At 38.6% G+C, this 25,242-nt stretch overlaps 1 protein-coding gene across 1 annotated transcript; it reads left to right on the top strand.

The window, feature by feature from the left end:
* Positions 1-2,270: 2,270 nt before the first annotated feature.
* On the top strand, positions 2,271-23,481 carry tmlhe (trimethyllysine hydroxylase, epsilon). The gene is made up of 7 exons (XM_056731831.1): positions 2,271-2,627; positions 2,805-2,981; positions 14,954-15,233; positions 15,418-15,537; positions 21,418-21,654; positions 21,770-21,908; positions 22,002-23,481. The coding sequence occupies exons 1-7, from the start codon at positions 2,507-2,509 to the stop codon at positions 22,131-22,133; spliced, it is 1,206 nt and encodes a 401-aa protein (XP_056587809.1). The 5' UTR covers positions 2,271-2,506; the 3' UTR covers positions 22,134-23,481.
* The last annotated feature ends 1,761 nt before the right edge of the window (positions 23,482-25,242 follow it).

The raw sequence follows: 25,242 nt of genomic DNA, 5'->3' as shown, positions 1-25,242 counted from the left end.
GTAGTAACTCTTTTAATAATTTAGTTGGAATGGGCTCTAATAAGCATGTTGTTGGTTTGGATGTTGCAATAAGTTTAATTAAATCTTCCTGTTTTATAGGTGAAAACACTGTAGCCTGGTTGATACTAATTCAAGTGCGGCGGATTAGCCAGGTCAGGTGAAGTCTGTTTATTTGTTAGTTTAGGGATTGGATTCATTTAATTATTTTCTATGAGGTTTCGAAGTTTCCACTCTCTTTCCCCGCAATTTTAAATACTTTTTTTACATTTTCAAAAAGGAAATGAGTCCGTTATTCGTATGTGGCTAACTCAGTTAGCTGGATTTGTAGCTTTATCTGTGGCTAGAAGGGATATAGCTACATCCGGAAGTAATGCAAAATCTCACCAAAGATCACAATAAAGTAAATTAGCTAACGCCTATGCCCCAACCCTAAACCTTAATAATTAAAAAGGTATGAACTGTTGTCAGTTCTACGTCAGTTCTGTGTTTTACCATGTCATCAGGCTATTGGTTGCATTATAGTGGGCTTTAACCTCTACCATATTCCACCAATTTTTTGTCTAATTTTGTGATTCTAACTGCGATTGTTACTCAAATTGCACCATGAGCCTTCTATGTGCCTTTTATTTTTGTTCACTCGAATATTTAAACGCGTCTTAAAATGCTGAGTGTGGGCGCTGGACAACGCATTGTACACATAATTTGCATTGATACAGAATGTCCGCCTAAATATTTTCAAACTAGTATTCGTGTCTTGATAGATATTGTGGTAGTCCAGGGATATTATCTGACAACAGACAACACTTTGGCATTGTAGACATACAAACGTTTGTGGACTACAGGTATGTGCCAATTGGTCTATGCAGTATTTTTCCCGCCCCTCCTGCGCTGTGAATGGACCATTGAGTGAAAAGTGACATTGATGAGCTCAATCAATATGCAATAACACATCATCCCCCACTGGATGTACAATGAGCAGCAATTTTATTGATTTGTGTCTTTTTCCCAGTCCGTCTTGTGTTGTTTGTCCCCTTGAGAAATGACAGGTTGTCGTTAAGTGTGGGCTTCTGTCATGAGTCTTGTGAATCATGACAGACCCACTTGTTTAATGTGGAGAGAGACATTGACTTTTGTTGTGGCTTGCCATACGCTCTCTCCGGTCTCGTCTTTGTTCCTACCCTCTCGTCTCCTCATTATTGATTGTTAATTGTTTCATGCCCAGCACCTGTTCCCCTCTTGATTTGGTTTCCTATTTAATGCCCTTCTGTTTGCTGTCCTGTGCTGTTTCGTTTTGGTTGTTTTCTAAGTTTGCTTTGTGTCCATCGAATACTCTGTCTGGTTCAGTATTGCCATTGCCTCATTTACTGTGTCATTTTCCTGCCTTGTGCCTTGTATCAGTCTACCTCCCTTTCTGTTTTGCCCCCTCGAGGGAAGTTTTTTGTTGTAAAGTTGTTTAGTAGCCTCTCTGTTCAGTTACCGTTTACCCCCACCGTGGGTCTTTATTTTGCTAATCAAAGCTTTGTGTTTCGCTAATACTGCCTGCGCTTGGGTTCTTCCTGCACATCCCTAACAAAAACAATTATATAAATTCTACTGGATTTATTGGTTATGAGGGGAATTTCATTGGTTGTAATGGAAACAAAAGTCTCAATTAAATCATATTCCAATAATACCCACTACACACTACCATGGTGCTCAATGCGATTTAAATGGAAACTATTTAAATTTCTGTGTTTTTTTTTTCAGCAGGGTAGTCATACTTTTGTGGTATTTTAATAAAAGTAACTTAAAAGTAACGCAAAACTAGTGTAACATATTACATTTCAAAGACATTAATATTGTTAAATAACTAATTACTTTTAAATGACAGTAACTAATATAGTATTTATTACATTTTGGAGGTAACTTTCCCTACAACACTGACAACAGGTGCGTTCAAAGAACCAAATGATCCAGATCATAAGTGGGTTTAGGTCATCTCGGATGTTTCATTTTATCTTCGATGTAGTAAGCAATTTCTGAAAAACGTGCCTCTGAAATGTCATTGACCTGTAACTACCACCTGTGGTTTCAATACCTAACACTTGTAACAACATATACCCAAAACAATTCTGTTTTCATATACAGATTGTTCCAAACCTGTATTTTCTTCTTCTTCTGATGAACAAAAGGAAGATATCTGTAAGATGGTCAAATCTCTCCCCATATAGCGTTAGAGCTCCTGCTCATGAATATTAACACGCGCGTCATCATAGAGTTCATGATTCTGAGCGCGAGCGCCGCCTTCGTAGACCTCACGAGCCCGAGAGCACAATGGCGCGCACGACACTAAAGTTTAATTATTAATGTTCATGGTTTCATATACGGGTGGATCCTCTGGAAAGAGACATTACTGCTCCCGCAGACGTCACGCTGGGTCCAGCTGTTTGTGTGTGTGTTTTGCGCATTCGCTGGATATTAATGTTCTGCTGCGTATATGAACAGATAGTGTAAAGAATAGATCATCATGTGGTTCACGCGGACGTTCAACAGACTTCGTGGATGTGTACGTCCGGGAGCGCGTGGCAGTCACGCAGAGAGCGCGAGAGGAAACGTATGCAGCTATCAGCTGTTGCACGACTGCATGGGTGAGATGCACTTCTGCCACTGCATCACCGTTTCTCTATTCTCTTTGCTTTTCTCATATACATTACTAAACATAAGTTGCATATAAACACTATTCTGCAGTGGAATACATATTGTGTGTAATCTTAGAAGTCGATGGCATTGATAAATGAATGAATGACAGATTTGTTTTCTCACAGAGCTGAAGTATGATGGTCTTGTCATGCACTTTGATTACGTGTGGCTGAGAGATCACTGCCGTTCAGCTTCATGCTTTAACTCCAAAACAAACCAGCGGAACCTGGACACTGCCAGCATTGAGCTGAACATCAGACCCTCAAAGAGCAAAGTGGACGAACAGCAGCTCTACCTCACATGTGAGTTCACCCCTCACAAGGAAAATATCTTTGTTGCTTACATATAAAAGTTCTAGTGTAGGAAATTTAGCGGCATCTATCGGTGAGGTTGTGAATGACAACCGTCGCCTCACTCAACCCCTCTTGCGAAGCAGTACGGTGGCTGAAACGGGACTAAGATGTCGCCGCTAGTGTTGGGTACCACTCTCCATGGTCGTAAATCCCGGGGGGGGGGGCGGAGGGGACATGTCCCCCTCTATCCGAGGGTTGTCCCCCCCTCGATCAATTAAATTCGCTATTGTCATAAATATATTTATGTTTATCTAATCTAATTGTGTAATTAGTAGAAAATACAAAAGCAAAAATTGCGTTTTAAATTTAGAAACTGCTGAGTTCCCCCTGCCTCTCACAGTGGTTTGGCCCAATGCCTGCTATCCACGTTAATATCACCTAACCATTGCACAACACATTCAGTCAGGTATGAACTCAGTTCATAAGTGGTTGTTGAACTCCAGTAAGAAGGCTATTTTATTCACTTTAAATGAAGTCATTCTCTATAATGTAGTTCATGCTATTTCATTAATAAATAAGTTGTTTAAAAAAAATGCTGATTAACGATGTATTTTTCCATGAATCTGCTATGTTAGTGAATAATACGTTACTTAGCTAGTTAGCGTTAGCTTGTTACATAGGACTTCACACACTGCAACTAACACACCGAAGCCGTTTCTCATTCATTGTTATATTTTAAGCGACCTGTCATGATGTGAACATTAACCGCAACACTTAGCCACCGATCCTGTCATTCAGGTCCCGTGTCACACACAGCCGCGAACACACCGGTTACAGTTTTGTGACGGTGGCACTATATCTAGCGTCCACTAAAGGTGCTCAGCTTTCATTCAGTGAGAGGATCGTTTTCTCAGCATCTATTTGTGCAGTTTGTGCGCGGCGGATAAACTAAACATTCAGTTTACTGAAACTCGGCCAATTCATCAACGAGTAAAACACAGAATTTAAGTTTGTTTGGGTACACGAACATGAACAATTTTGTTAGCGGAGATTGGGCACTACAGGGGAAAATAACAACCACTCAATAATGTCGATGTACAGTGACTTTGTCAAACAATGTTACAGTATAAACCAGGATAACATTTTAAAAGTGTTTAAAAAAGTGACTCAATGTCCACATGTAGTATCATGGGTAGTTCCTGTCTTCACAACAAAGACAAAAAATATATATAAATGGAAAAACCTTTATTGTTCTCAGTTCACTTCAGTTATAATATGACTGCAAGTCTGCATGATAAACCTATAAACCTGATGCATATTGTCGCTTAGTGTCGTAGTAAGTACAATTTTGACTGTATTATTTGTGTCCCCTCCAAAAATTGCTCTTGAGAAATTTTATATGTATTGTCCCCCCCTACTGTTAAATGAGATTTACGCCCATGCCACACTCTGTACTTTTAAGGGCAAAAAAGTATTAAATTAGTCTGTGCCAAATTTCGGTACCTGAGAATGCATCGGCCGCTGCTGCGTGAGAGCAGGTGTGGTACTGAGATCATAAAGCAGGCTGTCCTAATTAATGTACAAAATCTCAATAATCTCATGACTCTACAGATCTACTTATTGTAATATCTATTTCACTTGTTCTTGTTTGGAAAAATAAGCATTCACGTGTATTAAGGAAATGCATGTGCAGACGCACACTCATGATAACACTGCGTTGAACAATCAAGCTTGTCAAGGCGCTTTGTGTTTTCTGTCCACCGATGAATAAAATCATTTCATGAAATCCTGAAACAAAGTGTTCAGTGACAGAGGTCTTTGAGCAGTGTGAACACCAGAGGATGGGAAGATGTGAGTGAAGCACATTTACATCATGTATTATCCTATCAGCAACATCTCAACATAACCCTGTTAAAAATGTAGAGGAAAAATCAATCGGTTCATTTTAGTGATGATGCCGTTATCATCGTTTTTCTGCAGTTTTATTTTAGGGTATTATCTAACGGACTGCTGGTGGTGTTTAGGTCAAATGATCACAATGCATTAATAAATCACAATGACTTTTTAAAACCAGTACTTTTACTGGTGATTGAGTAGAATTTCTGCAATGTAACAGTACTGCGGTACAAATATACGGCACCCTTTCACCACTGTTAATAAAAACATAACGTTTCATTACGTATGGTCTTTATACACCTCTGAACACATGTTGAATTTCTGTCAATAGATTCTCAAAAATGACACATACAGTTGAAAGAAAAAGTATGTGAACCCTTTGGGCTTACTTGGATTTCTTCATAAATTGGTCATAAAATGTGTTCTGATCTTCATCTAAGTCACAACAATAGAGAAACACAGTCTGCTTAAACTAATACCGGACAAACATTATACGTTTTCATGTTTTTATTGAACACAACATGTAAACATTCATAGTGCAGGGTGGAAAAAGTATGTGAAACCCTTGTCTAATGACTTCTCCAAGAGCTCATTGGAGCCAGGAGTCAGCCAACCTGGGGTCCAATCAATGTGATGAGATTGGATGTGTTGATTAAAGCTGGCCTGTCCAATAAAAAACACACACCAGTTTTGAGTTTGCTGTTCTGAAGAAGCGTTGTCTGATGTGAACCATGCCTCGCACAAAAGAGCTCTCAGAAGACCAACCATCAAGAATTGTTGACTTACATAAAGCTGGAAAGGGCTACAAAAGTATATCTAAAAGCCTTGATGTCCATGTGTCCACAGTAAGACAGATTGTCTACAAATGGAGAAAGTTCAGCACTGTTGCTACACTCCCTAGGCGTGGTCGTCCTGTAAAGATGACTGCAAGAGCACAGCGCAGAATGCTCAATGAGGTGAAGAAGAATCCTAGAGTGTCAGCTAAACACTTACAGAAATCTCTGGCACATGCTAACATTTTTGTTGACAAATCTACAATAAGGAAAACATTAAACAAGAATGGACTTCATGGGAGGACACCACGGAGGAAGCCACTGCTGTCCAAAAAAAACATTGCAGCACGTTTGAAGTTTGCAAAAGAGCACCTGGATGTTCCACAGCACTACTGGCAAAACATTCTGTGGACAGATGAAACCAAAATTGAGTTGTTTGGAAAGAACACACAACGCTATGTGTGGAGAACAAAAGGCATAGCACACCAACATCAAAACCTCATCCCAACTGTGAAATATGGTGGAGGAGCATCATGGTTTGGGGATGCTTTACTGCCCCAGGCCCTGGACGGATTACTGTCATCGATGGAAAAATGAATTCCAAAGTTTATCAAGACATTTTGCAGGAAAACTTAAGACCATCTGTCCGCCAACTGAAGCTTAACAGAGGATGGACGATGCAACAGGACAACGACCCAAAGCATAGAAGTAAATCAACAACAGAATGGCTTCAACAGAAGAAAATACGCCTTCTGGAGTGGCCCAGTCAGAGTCCTGACCTCAACCCGATTGAGATGCTGTAGCATGACCTCAAGAGAGCGATTCACACCAGACATCCCAAGAATATTGCTGAACTGAAACACTTTTGTAAAGAGGAATGGTCCAAAATTTCTCCTGACCGTTGTGAAGGTCTGATCTGCAACTATAGGAAACGTTTGGTTGAGGTTATTGCTGCCAAAGGAGGGTCAACCAGTTATTAAACCCAAAGGTTCACATACTTTTTCCACCCTGCACTATGAATGTTCACATACTTTTTCTTTCAACTGTAGCAGACATCACCTTTAATTGTGAATACATCAAACCATTGAATATATATATATACAGTATATCTGGACACAAACAGACTAATACTTTGTAAATATATGATATAATAAGATGCGATAATTGGATTACAATATAGATTTATTAAATAAGAGAAATGTTGCTTTAATATATAAAAATAGGCCCCTGGTGATTAACTATTATATTGGATTATATATTCCAGAATATTTCCGTGTGTTCAAGATCAGACACACAGTCACTTCAGCCGTTTGTGAAGTTTCAGATTTCTGTTGCTTCAGTGTGTGTGTGTGTGTGTGTGTGTGTGTGTCATCTCTCTGACAGTGAACACTTGTTATGTCAAGATAAGTTTATAACAACAATGATGGACATCTGATCCCTAGATAAAGATAACACTGTGAGAACTTGAACTCTTAAGAATGGTACTGGAGGATCTCACAACATGATATCATTTCACGGCTAGTTAAAGAGTAATCGCTTCTCACTTTATCACCTTTGCTCAGGACTGTGGATTGGTGACATATTTGCTATCGACGACGTGCACTGTCTAATGATCGGTGTTGGGGAAAGTTAAAAGTAACTAGTTACTATATAAGAAGTAACTAAATATGTTACTTGGGTACTTTTTGTGTTACTTGTGCGTTACTTTTTCTCATCTAACTCATGCTCATCCTTTTCCAGACTTTGCTGTTCTGTTTAACACTACAATGCATTTAACAATCCTATATAGCCTAACAGCTGCGCAACTGCTCGATTTCTGTGGGGTATGCAAGATCAGTTTGGCGGCCCCCATCGGCCACCCCAACCCGATAGAAAACGCACATATAATAAAAAAAAAACTTTAGAGTCAGTCTAGTTATATTTTAAATAATTTCCATACATGACTGACATAAGTACATGAAGATAGTGCATAGAAATGCACAATAAATTGAGCTGCAACTAATGATTATTTTGATAATTGAATTAGCAGATGATTGTTCTATTTTCGGATAAAAGCCTACGTAATTTTTAATTTGATCTTAATCTAAATAAACCCTTAATAAAGGTATTTATTGTATCCTTTGAAAAATGAGTTTCACATATATAATCAATAATTTTGTCATGTAAAAGCTTGTTTATTTTTAAACAATAAAACTTTTTTAAATATCCCAAATATAGGTAACAACCGCCCATTAGAGATGTTTTGGTGAGGAAATGTTCCCAGTGAATAATAAACTTATTTTGATCTTAAATGTTAGACATTTAAATGATTCCCTTTCCTTCAACAAAAATCATTATTAACATTATTCATTATTATCAAACGAATAAGACGTAAATAGACTCGCCTTCTAGGCTTTAACAAAAAGTGTTTTTTCCCACTTTAAAACGAATGCTTATTTTGTGGTTCATTTATAGCTGTTTAATAAAAATACAACAATAAAAAAGGAAGCCTAGCCTATGTTAAACATACTTTAACTGAAACTTCATAATAAAACTTTTATTTAAAAACGAAATAAGACTGATGCACTCACATGCACTCACATTGTAACACAAATAAATAAAAGATTTTGAGATTTTTCCCTTACTTGATTTTTTATTTATTTTGCGGTTCATATTTCATGAATTCACAACATGGTTAAAGTAGAACAAGGACAAAGTCACTTTTATAGAACATTTTTTATTAACATACATTCTTTTGCGCTCTTGTGAATGTCATCCTGCTGTCATTCATTCTTGCTGTTTCACTGTCCTCAGGCACGGTGCTATGTGCTGCGCGCTGTATGGAGAAGATGCGTCAGCTCGTGTTGTATGAAGAACACAAGCCTGACGTTCAAACTGCACAGTTTGCGTTGTATTGGGAAGGTGCATTCTGATGTTTAAATGCGGGGTGTCCGATTTCCAAATTACGCTTATTTAGACAAATTCGGGCCGAGCACGAAAACAAACTTGTAGCCAATCAGCAGTAAGTGCACAGGACGGACATTAGTCGAGCCAAACGCTGACGAAAGCAAAAGATGGGTTAGGGGTGTGTTTGTTTGGTGATTTGAACATCTACAACGGCTAAGAGAAATCGAACACCCCACCTTTAATGAAGAGCCTGACAACTAGCATATATGCGTGAAAGCGGGAGACTTAACAGCTTTAAGAACCTTCAGCGCCTCAGGACGTTTCCTTGCTTGATCCATTTGGTGATGTGACTGTCACAGAGGGAGTGGTTGACATAATAACTTGATTGAATAAATTATATTTGTAGAAGTCGTTTAAAATGCAAGACAAAAAATTTTAACGTTTGAAATGATTACCTTTATGTTCTATTTTGTATTATTTATAACATTTTATATAAAAAAACTTCAATTCATATTTTGGCACAATGGCGGCCCCCCTCACGTGGCACCCTTATGCACCGCCCTTATGCACCCCATATACTGAATAGCCCATTTTTGCGCCACTGTAGCCTAATAACACACATGTATATTCTTTAAACATATTTCAAATATTTCCTGACCAGTAGTCCTCCACCTCATCAGAGTTCTGCTTACTTTGGTGTCACTCTCCATATTTATTGTGTTTTGACAGCACAGCTAGTTGCACAAGATGGCGGCAGTGAGCTTTTGAGACGGTAGAGTTGGCAGAGTAGTTTCTGGTCGTACAACACTGTGTGGGAAATATGGGTGTTTTTCATTTTATTTAAAAATGTAATATATAAGCGATATGACAGATCATCTTTGCAGTGCTGAACACTTCGTTGAGCCAAAACAACTCGATAGTGTTATACGTAAATATGATTTATCTAATATATAATACATTACTAATATTATTTTGAGGGGGAAATGACTAAAAGTGATTTAACATTATATAGTGTATATGCTGGTAATTGGTGAGTAGACTAACAGATGACAGATGTTTCCTCTCGTTCTCCTGTGATAGCCTCCGCCCACTCCCCAACCCCGTTCTTCTATCAGTCTAACCCATTTATATCTGCAGATCTGTCTGTGCATGCAGCGCCACAGACAGTCGTACACAGCTTACGTTACATTCACGAAGCATGAGACCATTGATTGCAGTTGTGTGTCATGACTCTAACAGTGACTCGCAGGACTCATGACGCACTAATTTCGCGATCTGAAAGTTATCTATTGAGCATGACCGGCATTTGCAGGCATGTTGTCCATGATGGCGAGTGCAGCCACACTATAGCTCCGCACCTGAGCTCTGGTCTCCCATCGCTTTGTCAATGGTTGGCGACACTCCCTATGTGTGACTAGCGACTGTTTCTGCGCAAGCATGAGCGATCATGTCTACACTACCTTCACTTCTGCAGTATGAAAAATGTTCATATAAATCAATGAATAGACTGTTATTCAAGTAACTCAAGTTACTTTTCAAAGTAACTCGACTATTGATATGTAGATTTATAAGGTACCTGCGTTATATTACTCGTTACTTAAAAAAGTAATCAGATTACATTACGCCCAATGTTACGTTACCCCAAACACTGGTGATGATACATAACACGTTTGGTGTCAATCCACAAAAGTTTTTTATGCAGATAGAGCTACAGTGAGGGAAATAATGATTTGATCCCCTGCTGATTTTCAAAGTTTGCCTGCTTATAAAGAAATGAAGGGTCTATCATTTTTATGGTAGGGTTATGTGAACTGATAGAGACCGAATATTTAAAAAAAATCAGGGGAAAAAATGTTATATACAGGTTATAAATTGATTTGCATTTCAATCAGTGAAATAAGTCTCTGATCCCTGAGCAAAACATAACTTTGTACTTTTTTGAGAAACCCTTGTTGGCGAGCACAGAGGTTAGACATTTCTGATAGTTGGTCACCAGGTTTGCACATGTCAGGAGACATTTATTCCACTCCTCTGTCAATCTTTAAGGTTTCTTGGCTGTCGCTCAGCAAATTGGAGTTTAGCCTCCTTCACAGATGTTCTATAGGACTATAGGCTCTAGAGACTGGCTGGGACATTTAATGTGCTTCTCCTTAAGCCACTCTTTGGTTGTCTTGGCAATATGTTTTGGGTCATGTTAAAGGCACATCCACGACCCATCTTCAGTGATCTAGTGAAGGGGAGGAGGGTCTTGTCCAAGATTTTACGGAACACTGGCCCGTCTCTCAGCCCTTCAATGCGGTGAAGCCATCCTGTACCCGTAGCAGAGATAAAAAGTGCTAAAGCAGAATGTTTCCAACACTGTTATTCTCTGTAGGGATGGTGTTCTTGGGCTCATAGTCAACATTTCTCTCCCTTCTAACACAGGAGTCAGTTTTGGTCTCACAGCACTTTCTCCCAACCTTTTCTTCTTTCTTTAGGATTTCTATCTGTTGTTTCTAATGGTTTGCTTGCTAACTGTGCTCCCAACTGTCTTGAAATCATTAACAGGATTCTTTAGTGTAGTTCTGAACTGATCTTTAATCTTTCTTATGATCATCATTACTCTATTGGGGAAATCTTGCAGGGAGCTCCAGAACAAGGGCATTCGGTTTCTATCAGTTAATATAAACCTACTATAAAAATGATAGACCCTTCATCTCTTTGTAAGCATGCAAACTAACACAATCAGAAAGGGATCAAATCATTATTTTCCTCGCTATACGTGAAACTTTGGTCCGCTCACCTTTGAATTAATGAAAGATCGGGGTAACATGCTATGTCATGCATTCTGACTTCTTCACACTGTTAATCGTATTGGTTTTTAGGGGGTATAAAAAAATCGATTGACATATCTAGCATTTCAATTTAAATCGAAATAAAATAACATGATGTCATTTGAACATAAAAGCCGAAAGTCAACCGAGAGAGGTGGAGCAGCCGGTCCAGTTAGAGAGTTCACACCTCAGGCAGGGATACAGCGGATCATACACAAGCATTAGAGATACAGAAAACCGTTCAGCCCCCTGTACTAAACTTCAAGAGAACTAAATACATTTCAGGATGGCCTTTCTTTGCATCTTCTCTTCACTTCATTTTAATGTCTGACAACAGAAAATATCAATGAGAATGGGTTTATTGGGCACTCTGTTGTATTAAAATACTGTATGTGACATTTCAAAGACTAGAAGTGAAAGTGCCAACACTAGTCTGGGATCTTATTTCTTTTACTGGCCATTCTTTGGGAAAGTACGGCAAAGCGAAAGAAAGAGCCGCCCACACGCCAACCAACTAGCATAGGAAGAAACGCTTATCAAGATTGGCTGCACTGTGGGTCTGCAGCTACAGCTCGTAACTCTTGCGATTGTGAAGTTCAGCTGTTTGTTTGTTCATGGCATTTCAGTGATGGATATTATATAAACGGTGGATATTTCGCTGGATTTGGATATGGTTTGAGACTGATATATGGAGTGGTCCCAGCGCTAAAAGATACCGGACATGTACTGCATGTGGGAAGTCAAACTAAGTCATACATACGTCTGTGTCTTGTTGGCAATCGGCGTTAATGTGCATAATGTACAAAACAAGAAGGGATTCATGTGATCATAGTGATGGACAGCTGGTGTTATCAGAGATGGCGATCATATCACAGCCCTCGGAGAAACGGTTCAAACTACATAAACACATCATGTACGCTAACATTGCACATAAGTAAGATACAGATGTTTTTTTTTGAAGACGTTTGCCTGTAAATGTATTTAGCCCTCAAATTTTTTTTATCAGCACTCCTTAAACCCTGCTGGCAGCGGGAATCCCTGTAATCACAGGTGCTGAAACGCTAACTTTGAAACCTGTCCGTGTAGCGCGTGTTTATATTAAAAAACGGTGGGCAAGAAACGTTGGCTTGGGATGGGAAATCAGGTTGTCTATGAATGGCTGGGCCGGTCACTGTAGCTCTGCTCACAGTACAATCATACATTATATGGACAACAATAATCTGATATGAACAGGATTGAGACAATACTCTGATTAAGAATGGAGCATGTAAACAGAGCTTTTTGATGATCTGAATCTGTCTAGACTCATATGGTAGTAAACACAAATGGAATTAAGATGTGAGGAGTACTCCTATTTTAGTGGCATTATAGAAGTGCGGTATAGACATGTACACACCTTAATCTCACTATTAACCGTCATGACATGTGCCATTAATCATACTATGTAGTGTCACATGTTAAACTGGAACATGAAAGATATATTCTTAAACTAACTCATGTAAACACATTAATCCTAATGTTAGTTTCAGTGTTTCCCCTAGGTTTACAGCTTTGGGGGGGGGGGTTGGTTGGGGAAAATTGACGAGAAATCATTTCCTTTTCATTCATTATGTGCTATCTATCTATCTATCTATCTATCTAGTCACATACATTGATTGTCTGGGAGGGTAATTCTTTGTAAAATTTAAAAAATATTATATATAAATATAAATAAATTTATTTAAATCTTTTTAAAATTGACTTTGGCAAATAACCTTTGTTAAATGTATAGAAGTATTTGTTAATATTAATGGGCCAGAGCTTAAAAAAGTAAAGAACTAAAAAAAGATTTATAAATACTAACAAATATATTGCTCATTCATTGTTCGTTAATGTTAGTTAATACCTTTATTTGATAAACTAATTTTAAATGGGCTTTTTTTGTGAGACGGTTTAATTTCTATGAAGCATTTATTGGAGAATAATCCTGCGCAGACGCTGTTCTGAACGTCATCACGTGACATTCCCAAACAACACGGAGCCATCTGCATAGCGTATTAAATATCTCTTGTCTTATTTAATCAGCAGATTTACAATGTCCTGACTAAAAACATTTTAAACACACATATGTAAATATTAAGAAGCATGTAATTCATTAATATACATTTTAACCGCCATCCGGTGATGAATGGACTTTTGATGCTTGTCAGGGGCAGGATGCGCAACACTTAGACTTGGAGCAGGAGAGCTACTCCGGCTGCTACTCGCAGTGGAGTGAGTTTTGCCATCTTCAGTTCCCTGTGAGCGCTTAAAAAACGCAAATATTTTCATTTGGTTTTCATCTGATTGAAGCGACATATTTCCCGCCGCGCGCTCTCTGTCCGCTAATGTTTGTTTGTGTGAGCGCGTGTGCGCACTCATTGGGATAATTGTAAACGCGCAAACACAGACAGAAAAGACATGCCATCGTGGAAATAAGATAAATAACATATTACTTAAGGGTTATTTAGTTTGTTTAATAAAATAACAAATTGTAATCTGGCGCTATAAAGAAAATCAAATTTACTTGACGTCCAAGGGTGGCGGGGCGAGCCGTTAGGAGGGCGGGGCGCCCCCCTTATATAATGGTAGGGGAAACACTGAGTTTACTCAAATAAGTCAAATCATTTGATTACTAATGTCCATGTAAACATGGTCTTTGTGCGGTTATTAGCGTGTTATGTACAGTAATGAAAACAGATCACACCACAACAAAATGTGCCCTCACAAAAATGCTATTAAATATATTTGAGTTCACACAGGTTAACAATAGGGAACATATGTGATTAAAATTCTCGCAATTTCAAACCGAATACTCCATCATCCCAAGTGCGTGAGGATATTGTGTTCAAACACTGTACCACGAGATCTCTTCACACCCCTAATATTGTGTGCTTGTGCTGTAGTTTCATCCCACTGTCAGCCTCCAGGAGCTCATCTTTATCTAGAAATGATGGTACAGCTTTGTCTCTCCTTTATAAATGTGATACTCTTCAAAGAACAGACGTATGCAATACTACAGTACTCAAGATTCATATGAGATTGGCAGAAACTGCGTGTGTTACCCCGTCTTAATGCAGTAGACTATACAAGAACCCTTTTCACAAATCAAAAGTTTCCCTAGACTATATATAAGAGTTGAAAATTTAGTTTGAAAAGTTTTAAAAAGTATGTTTTTAAAACAAGACAACTCTCATGATTTTAAACCAGACATTTCAATAGTTTATAAGTAAAAATAGACATTCTTCAGATCTGCCGAAACTGTTCACATCACCTCAGGTCCAGACCTTGATGACATACACCAAGTTTTGTATCAGTACAGACTCATTGTCAAATCAGTTGTGCCGTGCTCGTGCTTGAATTTGTTGACACACTATAGGAGAATAGATTGGCCCATGGAAAATCTTTTCATACCATTTTTAATCCCCAATAATTATTGACATATTTACTTTCCCATTGCATGTTGCTTCATTTCCTGCTTTTCAGTTTTCTCAACAATGTTTTAATGCATCATTGCATTGAGGGATGCCATGAAACTCAACTCTTCAGTGATGATGTTTTCATAAATGATTTGTGTATTGTTGGTGACGCTCAGGGCCGGACGGTCACGTGACACGATACAGTTTGTCATGGCTCACTCAGAACAGCTACGAGGGCCAGAAGAGAAGTGCGGTGCAACCTCGTATTCTGTGGAGCTCAAACATCTACAGCAGCGCTCAAGTTCCATCTGCCCGCTGGGAAAAGTTCATGAGCTGTGATGAAGAGCTGAAGATCTTCCTCAATCAGTTACTGCTGTATGGCATCGCTTTTGTGGAAGACGTGCCGGCGACCCTTGAGGCAACAGAAACAGTGAGCCAAAGAGTCAGCTTGATCAGGTGAAAACACACATATATAATGACTACTGTCCCATCATTTATATTTGCATGAAGAAGAGAAGATTTTTATCTCTGAGGCTTTCATTACCTTAACACAATAAAGACCTGAATAAAAGTTAATTGTCGTATGGACGGCCCAGTTTAGATGGCTGATCTAAGGCATTCTTTTATGATTCTTTTACAGAGAGACCATGTACGGACGGATGTGGAATTTCACGTCTGATTTTTCTCGAGGAGATACAGCATACACAAAGCTGGCACTGGACCGCCACACAGATACGTCATATTTCCAAGAGCCCTGCGGGTACAGTTCATTTATAACAGCTAACAGGTGTCGTAACGCACCACGCGAAGTCATTCTAAAGCAAGGCTTCACGTGGATTCTTGCTTTTATTCCATATCCATAACACCAGAGCCGTTGAAAACAGAGTTGCGACACACTTTGATCTCACCGTCGCGTAGTCAAGTGGTTCATGGAGCTCTTCAAAGTTCCAACCGATCAGTCTGTGAGAATGGGTTTAAGCGGGAGAGACGGTGGAAGCAGCTGTATTGCAGCAATGTTCACTAAATACCAACACAGTATATGCACTGATTATTATGTTGGTTACATTTATACTAACAAATGAATGGGTGTCGGTGCAATGTTTGGAACTAGAACATAGATTAGAGCATACGTTTGTATGTGTGTGTATAATTACTACTCACACACACATAAATAGATAATAAATATAAATAAATTAAATGAAATAATTTAATAATAAATTAAATGGTTAAAATTAGTAATTCTGGTTATTTTTCAGGCTACTGTCAATAACTGCTTATTTTAAGAAGATGTCTTCTCATTTTGCTTGGTTTCATGCTGTCGTTTACCAATTTTTCACCACAGAACACACATTCTGGCAGAAACTTGTCTTGCTCTGATAAAACCTAAATTGAAGTTTTGTCAGAGCATCTAAACATTTTCATAATTTCTGAATCGCTGCATTTACGTTTGTAACAAGAGCAAGGCGGGACTAAAGCTGTGGGAACTACGCGAGGCTGTCTGCCGATAGAGCCAAAAATTGAAATAATTATTTTATATAAGATATAACTATTTTTGACTGCATGTCTTGGCATTGTAAGCACATCCTTTTTCTAAAACATACAAAATATTTTAAAATAAAATGATTAGTGGAACATGTTATGCTGCTTTATTACACCTCAATGTATGTCAGCTCCCACGCCCCTCATGTAAACTCCGGGACCCCCTTAGGGGTTGGGAACCACTGGATTAGAGCCCTCTATGACACAAGTTTTCTTTCTTCCAACATATGTCTATGTGAGTGTCACAACTCTGTTTTCAACTGCTCTGTTTAGGACGATTTCCAACGACCTATAGAAATGACTGGATTTTTAATGTAGTCATTACACTGAAGCTAATGTTGCTATTTCCAAACGGTCTATTAAAATAAAAGGGAGTTATCACATATAAATGATCAACACTAACTTTCCCATTTTATATCTAAAGTCTCCCAGTACATTCTTACAAAGCAAATGTCTTAAGCATGTGAATGTTTATTTATTTTTCTGAGTGACTTGCATTCATTTTCATGACAGTAGTGTATGTAACAGATCAACAGATGGACGACACATATGACAAATGTGCTTATTCTATATACAGATAAATATAGACTCTAAACATTTATTCCTGCCATTACAACAGAACAGATTTCTATATACACTCACCTTAATCATTTCTATACATCGCTATTCTGTCCAAATTAAACATAAACCTCAAAAAACATCACAAGTAACAATTACTTCAAACATACATGTAAACTAAAAATGAATCGTGCACATTGTTAACTGCAAAAGGGTTTATGTAAGATGGTGAGTTTGACTGTATGTTAATGGCGCTCTCTGTCAGTTGGACACCAAGATGGCGGCGCGATCGCTTCCGGTACCTTCATCTCCTGCTGTTTGGGTAGCGTTCTAGATCAGTGACGCTTCCATAAAAAACATGTAAAGAAAGTGGTATAATAATAATTAAAAAACAACAACGTGGTTGCCAAGCAACCCAGACAGAGCAACATACAGTGGTGAAGTGATACTCATGTAGTAAGCTGTAGACCGTCAGAATGCAGGACCAGAACAAAGTGTTTTATAATCAGAGTTAAGCTGTAATTGTAAACCGAGTTTTGTTTGTCTGATCACTTTTGTTATGACAATTCACCAAGTATAGGGGGAACATGCATGCCATTTTATCCCCAACACGTCTTGGCCAGGATTTTGGGGCTGCTCGTGGGCAAGAAGTCCAGGGCTGTTTTTCAGTTCTAGTCCAGCCCTGGCTGTCATTGATGTAATATTCATTTCTTTTGCAGATTAAAATCAATTTAAAATCTGCAAACTCCATTGTGAGTTCTTCTGGTATTGAAAGTGTTAGAACTATCCAAAGAACAAACAATCTTTTTTTTTTTACTCAATAGGCCTCATGTAGAATATTTGCATCCGTCACTACGGTTACAGGTGTCGCATGCAGATAGAACAAGGGATGGGCATAAATACATGTAAATGTATTTAAAATACAAATACAGTATTTTGTATTTTGAAAATACACAAAGTACATGTGAAATTGGTGATTCAGTGCAGGTACCCCTATTAGGCTGAAATCTATTTTGGCCTATTCTAAATGCCAAAAAGCATGATGTGTTTAACTGCTAAGAAACTTTCGTTTTCATTTTATTTACCGCTTCCCTTCCCCTGCCCGGTAGGAAATACACAACTACAAAAAAAGACACTTTATAAAAAAAATATTTTTTTATGTTTTATCACCATAATAACTTCGAACTCAGTAACAAAAATAGAAAGTTTGTCTAAAATAACAAATAAATAAAATTAGAATTTGGCTTTATTCACCCAAAGGTTGTTTTTTTTCTACTAAAAGCTAAAGATTTTGTGTGGTGTATCATTCATCAGTGTCATCACAGATGCACACAATCAATACACTAAACTGATGGAGATTATTTTGTTTAACCCAACCGTTAATTAAAAGAAAATAATGCATTTAAAAATGTATAAGACAGTATTTTTCAATTTAGTGTGTTTAATGTTATCATATATTGATATCTTTTGTTATAATGAGACAAATTTGAAGTTAACTGGATTTTACTGAGGGTTTAAGAAGTGTACTCAAAACCTTTTTCACATATTGACCTAAATATGACCCAAAACCTAATCAATTTATATGTGAAGAAATCCATTAATCACGAGAGGAGTGTTTCACAAATTATTCGGCAAGCAAATGACTTCCTCTCATCGCTCCTTTTTGATGATTTGGAGAAGAATTTATCAGAGTCGCCCCCTGTCGTTTCACAGACTTATACAACAGAGAGCACGTCAAGCATAAAAGCCTCGTCGGTTTAATGAATTGTGAAAGTATAAACAAGGGTTCAACTGCACAAAGCTACAAGAGAAAGCGGCAACTGTGCGCTTATTCCAACGTTTACGGCGTCACACGTGACGCTCCGTCTTGGAGAGCGTGCACAAAAAAACTGTCTGCCAACCTGCAAAGTGAGAATTTGAATTTCCTTTCGCGGCAGTTATAATAACAAATCACAATTACTCATTCACACTTGTTTCTTTTTCCACTCTCATGTTCCAATTATTCCTGCCCACTAAAAGGTGCACATATATATTTACTTACCCCAATAGCTCTATAAACTATTTAAAAAAAGTTAAATCAATTTACATAATCGCTACGAATCTACGACATGTTGATGTTGTCATAACATCACCCATACCTAACACGCAGTAACGTTAATATTTGAAACACAAATAAAATTGACCATGAAATCCTCACATTATTCCAGAAAAGTCGCAGATCCAATGCTGGGTTATAGCTACAGCTGAAGCTCACGTGCATGAATGTTGGGGAAGGGCGTGTCTGGCCTGAATTATGTTGGTTGATGCAAGAAAACACCCTGATAAAAAGGTTGACTGGCTCAAAGTATTTTGAAAATACAAAAATACTCATCTTAAATGTATTTAAATACAAATTACATTAGATTTTTCCAAAGGCTTTAAAATACAAAATACTATTTTAAATACATGTATTTGAAATACTGCCCATACCAGTTAATATGATTTCTGATCTACTAACACAACTATGTTACAAACATTCCTATGAATACTTCTTCATAACCGGGGTGAATAACAATCCCCATATTATACAGGATATGATCAAAATTATACACAATAGAACCGGCGATTTAACAAACTTTAATCAAAATAAACAACCAATAACACAGAAGTCAAAGCAAACACATGTCCAGGACTGGTCCTGTCTCATCCGTAGTCCTGTCGCTCGTCCTCTTATGCTCCCGATCTCCTCCGTGAGATTTGCGGCCCCACCTCATGGCTCTCGTCCCGCCTTCCTTGTTACGGAGGGATAAAAGTCCAGAGCGCTGCATTACACTATGTACCCAGATGTTCAGTCGTTCGGCCATCAAAGCAGAAAAAATGCATCAAACAGGACTTGCTTCCATCAGAAGGGTCTCAGCACCTACTTGTGAGATAAGAGTTGTACATTTTGTGTATAAAGTTGGTTTTGGGACGGTTGCTAATAGCTTGTGAGGGTTTAAACATGTTTACCTGTGTTTAAGGGTTCGTTTACACTGGCACAAAAAACAGATTTTTCCCTTTCAACTGACACAGAATGGATATTGGAGCATATGTGTTAACACAAAAAACGCACAAGATCACTCAATGTTGCTTTTACATGACGGGTTGCGTTGAGCGTCATCATTTTATTAAGAAGCTTTAAATCCGTGGGGAAAAACTGTCCTCGCTCTGCCCTGTCATACACATTATAGTTTCTCAGGACTTGTGTGTCAGGTACGCTTCACAGCCATCTCATCTTGATGTGTGTAAAGCTTCATAACAAATATGTTAGCAGAGGTCGCGTTAACCCAAAATTGTCCGTCATTTACCCATGCAAGATCAGTGGAGACTCACGGTGCAGAGGCATATGAGCCAGTGACATGTATAAACAAGACCACTAATATTTCTCATTTGTTTCGCCATAGTTTCAAAACGGACTACAAATCTTTTTGCACTTTTTATAATAACACAGCAGCGATCTTTAATGTTGTTTCCACATCTGATTCTGTAAAGCGTGCATCAGTCATTCATCTGCCTCTCGTCGCGTGCGTCTTTAGCAACTTGTTAGCAACCGCTGTTTTTAAGACACAATAAGGCTTTACAAAAATCACAAACATGTGTTTCATGTCACAGATTAAAACGTGAAATTATTTAAAGGTTTTCTTTACCACAGTTCTTATTTTGGGTGATTTACCAAATACACATAAAAAAACACAGACTTTGGGGCGATGGAACAGGAAATAAATGCTAAAATGCTAACTTGCTGCCGTGGTTTGCATACAAATATACTGTACGTCATCTCTAAACCTCCCTATGTAGTATAGGCAGAATAAGGAATATGCAAATGAGTCCCTGCCTCCACCCGATGGCGTGAGCTCAGAACATTGATGATAGGTTCTGTAGATGCCTCATCAGACGTGTGAGCAGCGTGTGCTCGTGTTGAAGAAAAAGAGCTTTTTATGGGGTTGACTCTTCACATATCTGTGTTTGGTTACAGGGTTATGATGTCATTAACAGAGGCCATTAAACTTTCTTTTGTAAAAAATATGGATTTTGTGCATGGTTTATCTTTAAGCATATTACAAACGCCACATAGACATATAAACAACATTAGATCATTTATTTGGTGTATCAAGAGAGTCCAAAACCCAAAACACAGAGGTGTAATTTAATCTCCTCCTTCGGACAAAACGCGTGAACATGAAAGTTTGGTTTAAAGACAAAAAGGGTTAGTGTCTGATGGAGCAAAATGCATCTAGGTATAAACGTGGTCTGCAACAGGTAACCCAACGGTTCAATGACAGAGCTGAGGTGCACATGTCGATAAGAACTAAAGTCTGAGGAACATGAGAGTTGATGTGGATGAAAGTGAATGAGAGTTTTACCATCAAACTCTAAATCACATAATGTTTAAGTTACTTGAGCTTTCTTCATGTATAATCTGATCTGCTTTTCATTCTAGAGCGCTTCACGTGTGCATTGAATCAGATCTTCTGTTAAACTGTTTATGACTGAGCTGTGTGTTGTGTTTGATTTCTTTCTGAAGCATTCAGGTGTTTCACTGTTTGAGACATGAGGGCACAGGCGGCAGAACACTGATGGTGGATGGTTTTCACGCTGCTGACCGAGTTCTCCAGCAGACACCCGAGAACTTTGAGCTGCTGTCTCACGTGCCCATAAAACACGAATACATTGAGAAGCTCAGTGAGCATCAAAACCACATGATCGGCGTGGGCCCGGTGCTCAACGTCTATCCCTGGAACAATGAGGTTTACATGATTCGGTAAGAAACTAAATCTCCTCAGGGATTGGCGCAGAGCTGCGTATACACCCTTCTTCCTCAAAAGCCGTGTCCTCATGATGGAAGTCATTCTGTTGTTCTATTTGAATGTGTGCAGGTATAATAACTACGACCGCTCTGCCATTAACACGGTTCCTCATGACGTGGTTCAGCGCTGGTACACGGCTCACAGACATCTGACCGCAGAACTGAGAAGAGCAGAGAATGAACTGTGGGTCAAACTCAAACCAGGCAAAGTATGCAGGAGCATTGTGTGCGCGTGTCATCATCCTGAACAAAAAGCAGAGATATGATCTCTTGTCATAATCGTCTTGTTTATGTTTGTGTAGGTTGTGTTCATCGATAACTGGCGTGTGCTGCACGGCAGAGAGTCTTTCACAGGTCTACGGCAGTTGTGCGGCTGTTATCTGACACGGGATGATATGCTGAACACGGCTCGCTCTCTGGGCCTTCAGGCCTAAGTGCACAAACACCTAAAACACCCACAATCCATCAGCCCAACAAATCAAGAGCAGTCCAACACAAGTTTACAGAATATTTTCAGGACTTGTTTGTCTGTCTGTAGACATTTGGGGACTGTTTCACAGACAAGGATTAGACCAGTAAAGCACCTCAGGACATCTGTTTCCACTGAGTGGTACGGTTCAGTACGGTTTGTAAGGGTACCTAGCACATTAGTACCAATAGTACAGGAACCTAATGGGTGGAGCTAGTCTCACTGCAGGCCGCTGATTGGTTTTCAAAGAATCGTCACTTGCGCATACTACAAGGGGAACCAAAGAGTATAGATGCCAAGAGGCGAAACTCAATAGATTGTTCCATTGCAACACCTGCGCCCTGTGTTTCCGCCATTTTGGGGTGAAGGTGACTCTGCTTTCTGCTCTGGCGATGGCAATATCAGCTCTTGGTATCTATACTCTTTGGTGGAACGACAACACAGGAAGCACCATTGTCATTTACACATTGCTTTGTTGCGTGAGAATGACGTTGATCGCTACTTTCAAGCCTACCTGTTGTCAGTTGCATCGCAAGCCTAATGTTTACCCGTAACGAAGCGTACCGTACTGCACTGTACCCAACTGTACTGCTCAGTGGAAACCAGGCATATAAGTGACAGATCACCCAAAAAGTCTTCATTTATTCACCCTCATGTCATGTCAGTCTTGTATCCCTTTCATTCTTCTTCAGAACACAAAAGAAGATATTTTGAAGAATGTTAACACTGAAACCCATTGTATAAACACAAAACATTTATCGAAATATATTTTATGGGGGGTATAACCACATGAGGGCAGGTAAATGATCACAGAACTTTTATTTTTGGGTGAACTATCTCTATAACCGTGCCCAAGTAAAAAAACATTACTGGCGAGCGATCATCTTGAGAAAAAGCACTAGACACAGATATCTGCCTCTTCCGGCATGATGAAAAGAATGAGTTTTTTGTAGTAGTGAACATGTTCTAAGAAAGACCAAATCATAATCATGAAGGTTTTTGTTGTTTCAGATAATGAAATAGAAATGTATAATGTTTTTACTGATTGAATTCACAATGATGTTATGACATTCTGTGAGGAAATACAGAATCAGAAAAGATGTCTGATCCTGAAAGTGTGTGAAATGATGGTGAGGTGCAGGATTTGTGTCCTCATATATCAGTAATGGTAGTACTTCATTCATCAGCAGAAAATCATTTATATTCTTCTTGTTTATATACGTGAAGCATTTCACATTTTAATAATCATCTCAAATAAGTGTTTGCACAACAAATACCAATGTTACCTCCAGAGAATAAATTCTGTGCGTTCATGTCTTGTTGACTTTGATTGATGGCGTGTGAGACAGTGAATAGAGCACGTGTGTCATCATTACAACACCAGCTGAATGTACAGTATCTCTAGTCAGATGAAGTTTGACTGAGCAGCCAAACTATTTCACAAACTGATCATTCTATCATCACTTCATTATCTCCTGCCTGCTGTTTCTTCAGCTCTCATAGGAACATCCAGGTCTTCAGGATAGTTTAGAATTGTCACCATTACCGGATGAAATTACACTGTGGTATCACTTTCTATTTATTTTCTATGATTTCATATTCTTATCTATAAGATCCGGGTTGTCCAAGTGTCGGCTGGGAGCTGAAGTCTTCTGGAGCACTTGGACACCCTGATCTAACATTTGGCGTCGCCGGTAAGATCTATGAGATCTTTAGGGAAAGTTCTGGAAAATGTGTTGTTTTGAAGTTTTGAAGATTTTAGAATGAATTCCTCTAGACAAAAAGCATCGCGCACACACACACACACACACACACACATTTAATGCTTCTTTAATGCTTAAAGAAGGAACTTCATGTTATAAACAATATAACTATAATGTGAATATGGTAAATATCATTTTAATACAATATTGTTTCATCATAAACTTTTCTTAACTATAATTAACTCGGCCGATAATCAGTTTGGGTTTAAAGCAAAACATGGCCCTGACTTGTGTATATGTGCTCTTAAAGAAACAGTACACAAAATAAGGACAGAGATACAACATCATCAGTGTTTTTGTGTTTCATTGATGCATCAAAAGCTTTTGATAGAGTAAATCATGCTATTCAAAACTATTTCTAAAGTTGAAACAAAGAGGAGTGCCTAAATATATTGTGAGAATTCAGTTATTGCCCACCAGCCAATGGGAACAGGCCCGGTTCTAAAACCAGATCACTGAAGAATATCTGAAATAAGTGAGGGCGCTCAAAAATATGTGTTTGGATGATAAACAATGGCTCATAATCTTCACCTGTACTCGCGACATGGTCTTGATGAAGCAGATGAAACATTATATATGACCTGAAATTTAGCAAAAATAATTACTTGGAAAAAAAAAGCAAAACAATTGTTAAAATGATACAACTGAAAATGAACAGTATAGTGTTACTGATTTTTTTTCATTTGTCTGGTACGACATCATTTTAGAAGTCAGAAGCAATTTTCTGTCTTTTATAGGAGAAAAACTTTGAAGGAGGAGACATCTACAGTCATGAAGAAGAATGAGTTACAAAGGTAGAAAAATGCAAAGTATGACTCTAAATGCAGTCTCTTGCAGTGATGCGCTGTGATGTGAGATGGTGAAATACTGCCTATGTGGAGAAGGCGGAAGTAAGAGAATGCTTTTTTACACATCTGTCTTCCTCCTTCATACAAAAGATCAACTGGCAGCCATCATAATGGTGTCAGACGTTGGCATGGACACGGCACAGAAGGACAGGAAGTTAATCTGCACTATTCACTGTGAAATTCACTGTCAGTTCAGAGCAAAATGATGCCCATGGGTGATCAAACTAACAGGGAAGGATTCTGTGGTGCTACTTAAAGTTGATAGAGGTCCAGAAGAACAGTAGAAAACCTCAAAGACACTACAGGGACCAGACCAAGATTCACTACAGGTCCGGGCTAAGAGCACAGCTAAACTCCACAACACCAGAGATGTGTGATTTGAGGTTTGAAGATGGCACTACTGGGGCTCTAGGCATCCTAGCGGGAGTCGATACAGTGACCCAACAAACATTTGGACGTTTAA

Source organism: Triplophysa dalaica, chromosome 19 (genome assembly GCF_015846415.1).
Source record: "Triplophysa dalaica isolate WHDGS20190420 chromosome 19, ASM1584641v1, whole genome shotgun sequence".
NCBI classification, from domain to species: Eukaryota; Metazoa; Chordata; class Actinopteri; order Cypriniformes; family Nemacheilidae; genus Triplophysa; species Triplophysa dalaica.
This window is presented reverse-complemented; position numbering and strand designations above follow the sequence as displayed.

Excerpts from the sequence above, each read along its gene's own strand:
- tmlhe (XM_056731831.1), top strand. The coding sequence starts at position 2,507 with ATGTGGTTCACGCGGACGTTCAACAGACTTCGTGGATGTGTACGTCCG. Across the intron at positions 21,655-21,769 it reads AATGAGGTTTACATGATTCG|GTATAATAACTACGACCGCT; the intron begins GTAAGAAACTAA and ends GAATGTGTGCAG. Across the intron at positions 21,909-22,001 it reads TCAAACTCAAACCAGGCAAA|GTTGTGTTCATCGATAACTG; the intron begins GTATGCAGGAGC and ends ATGTTTGTGTAG.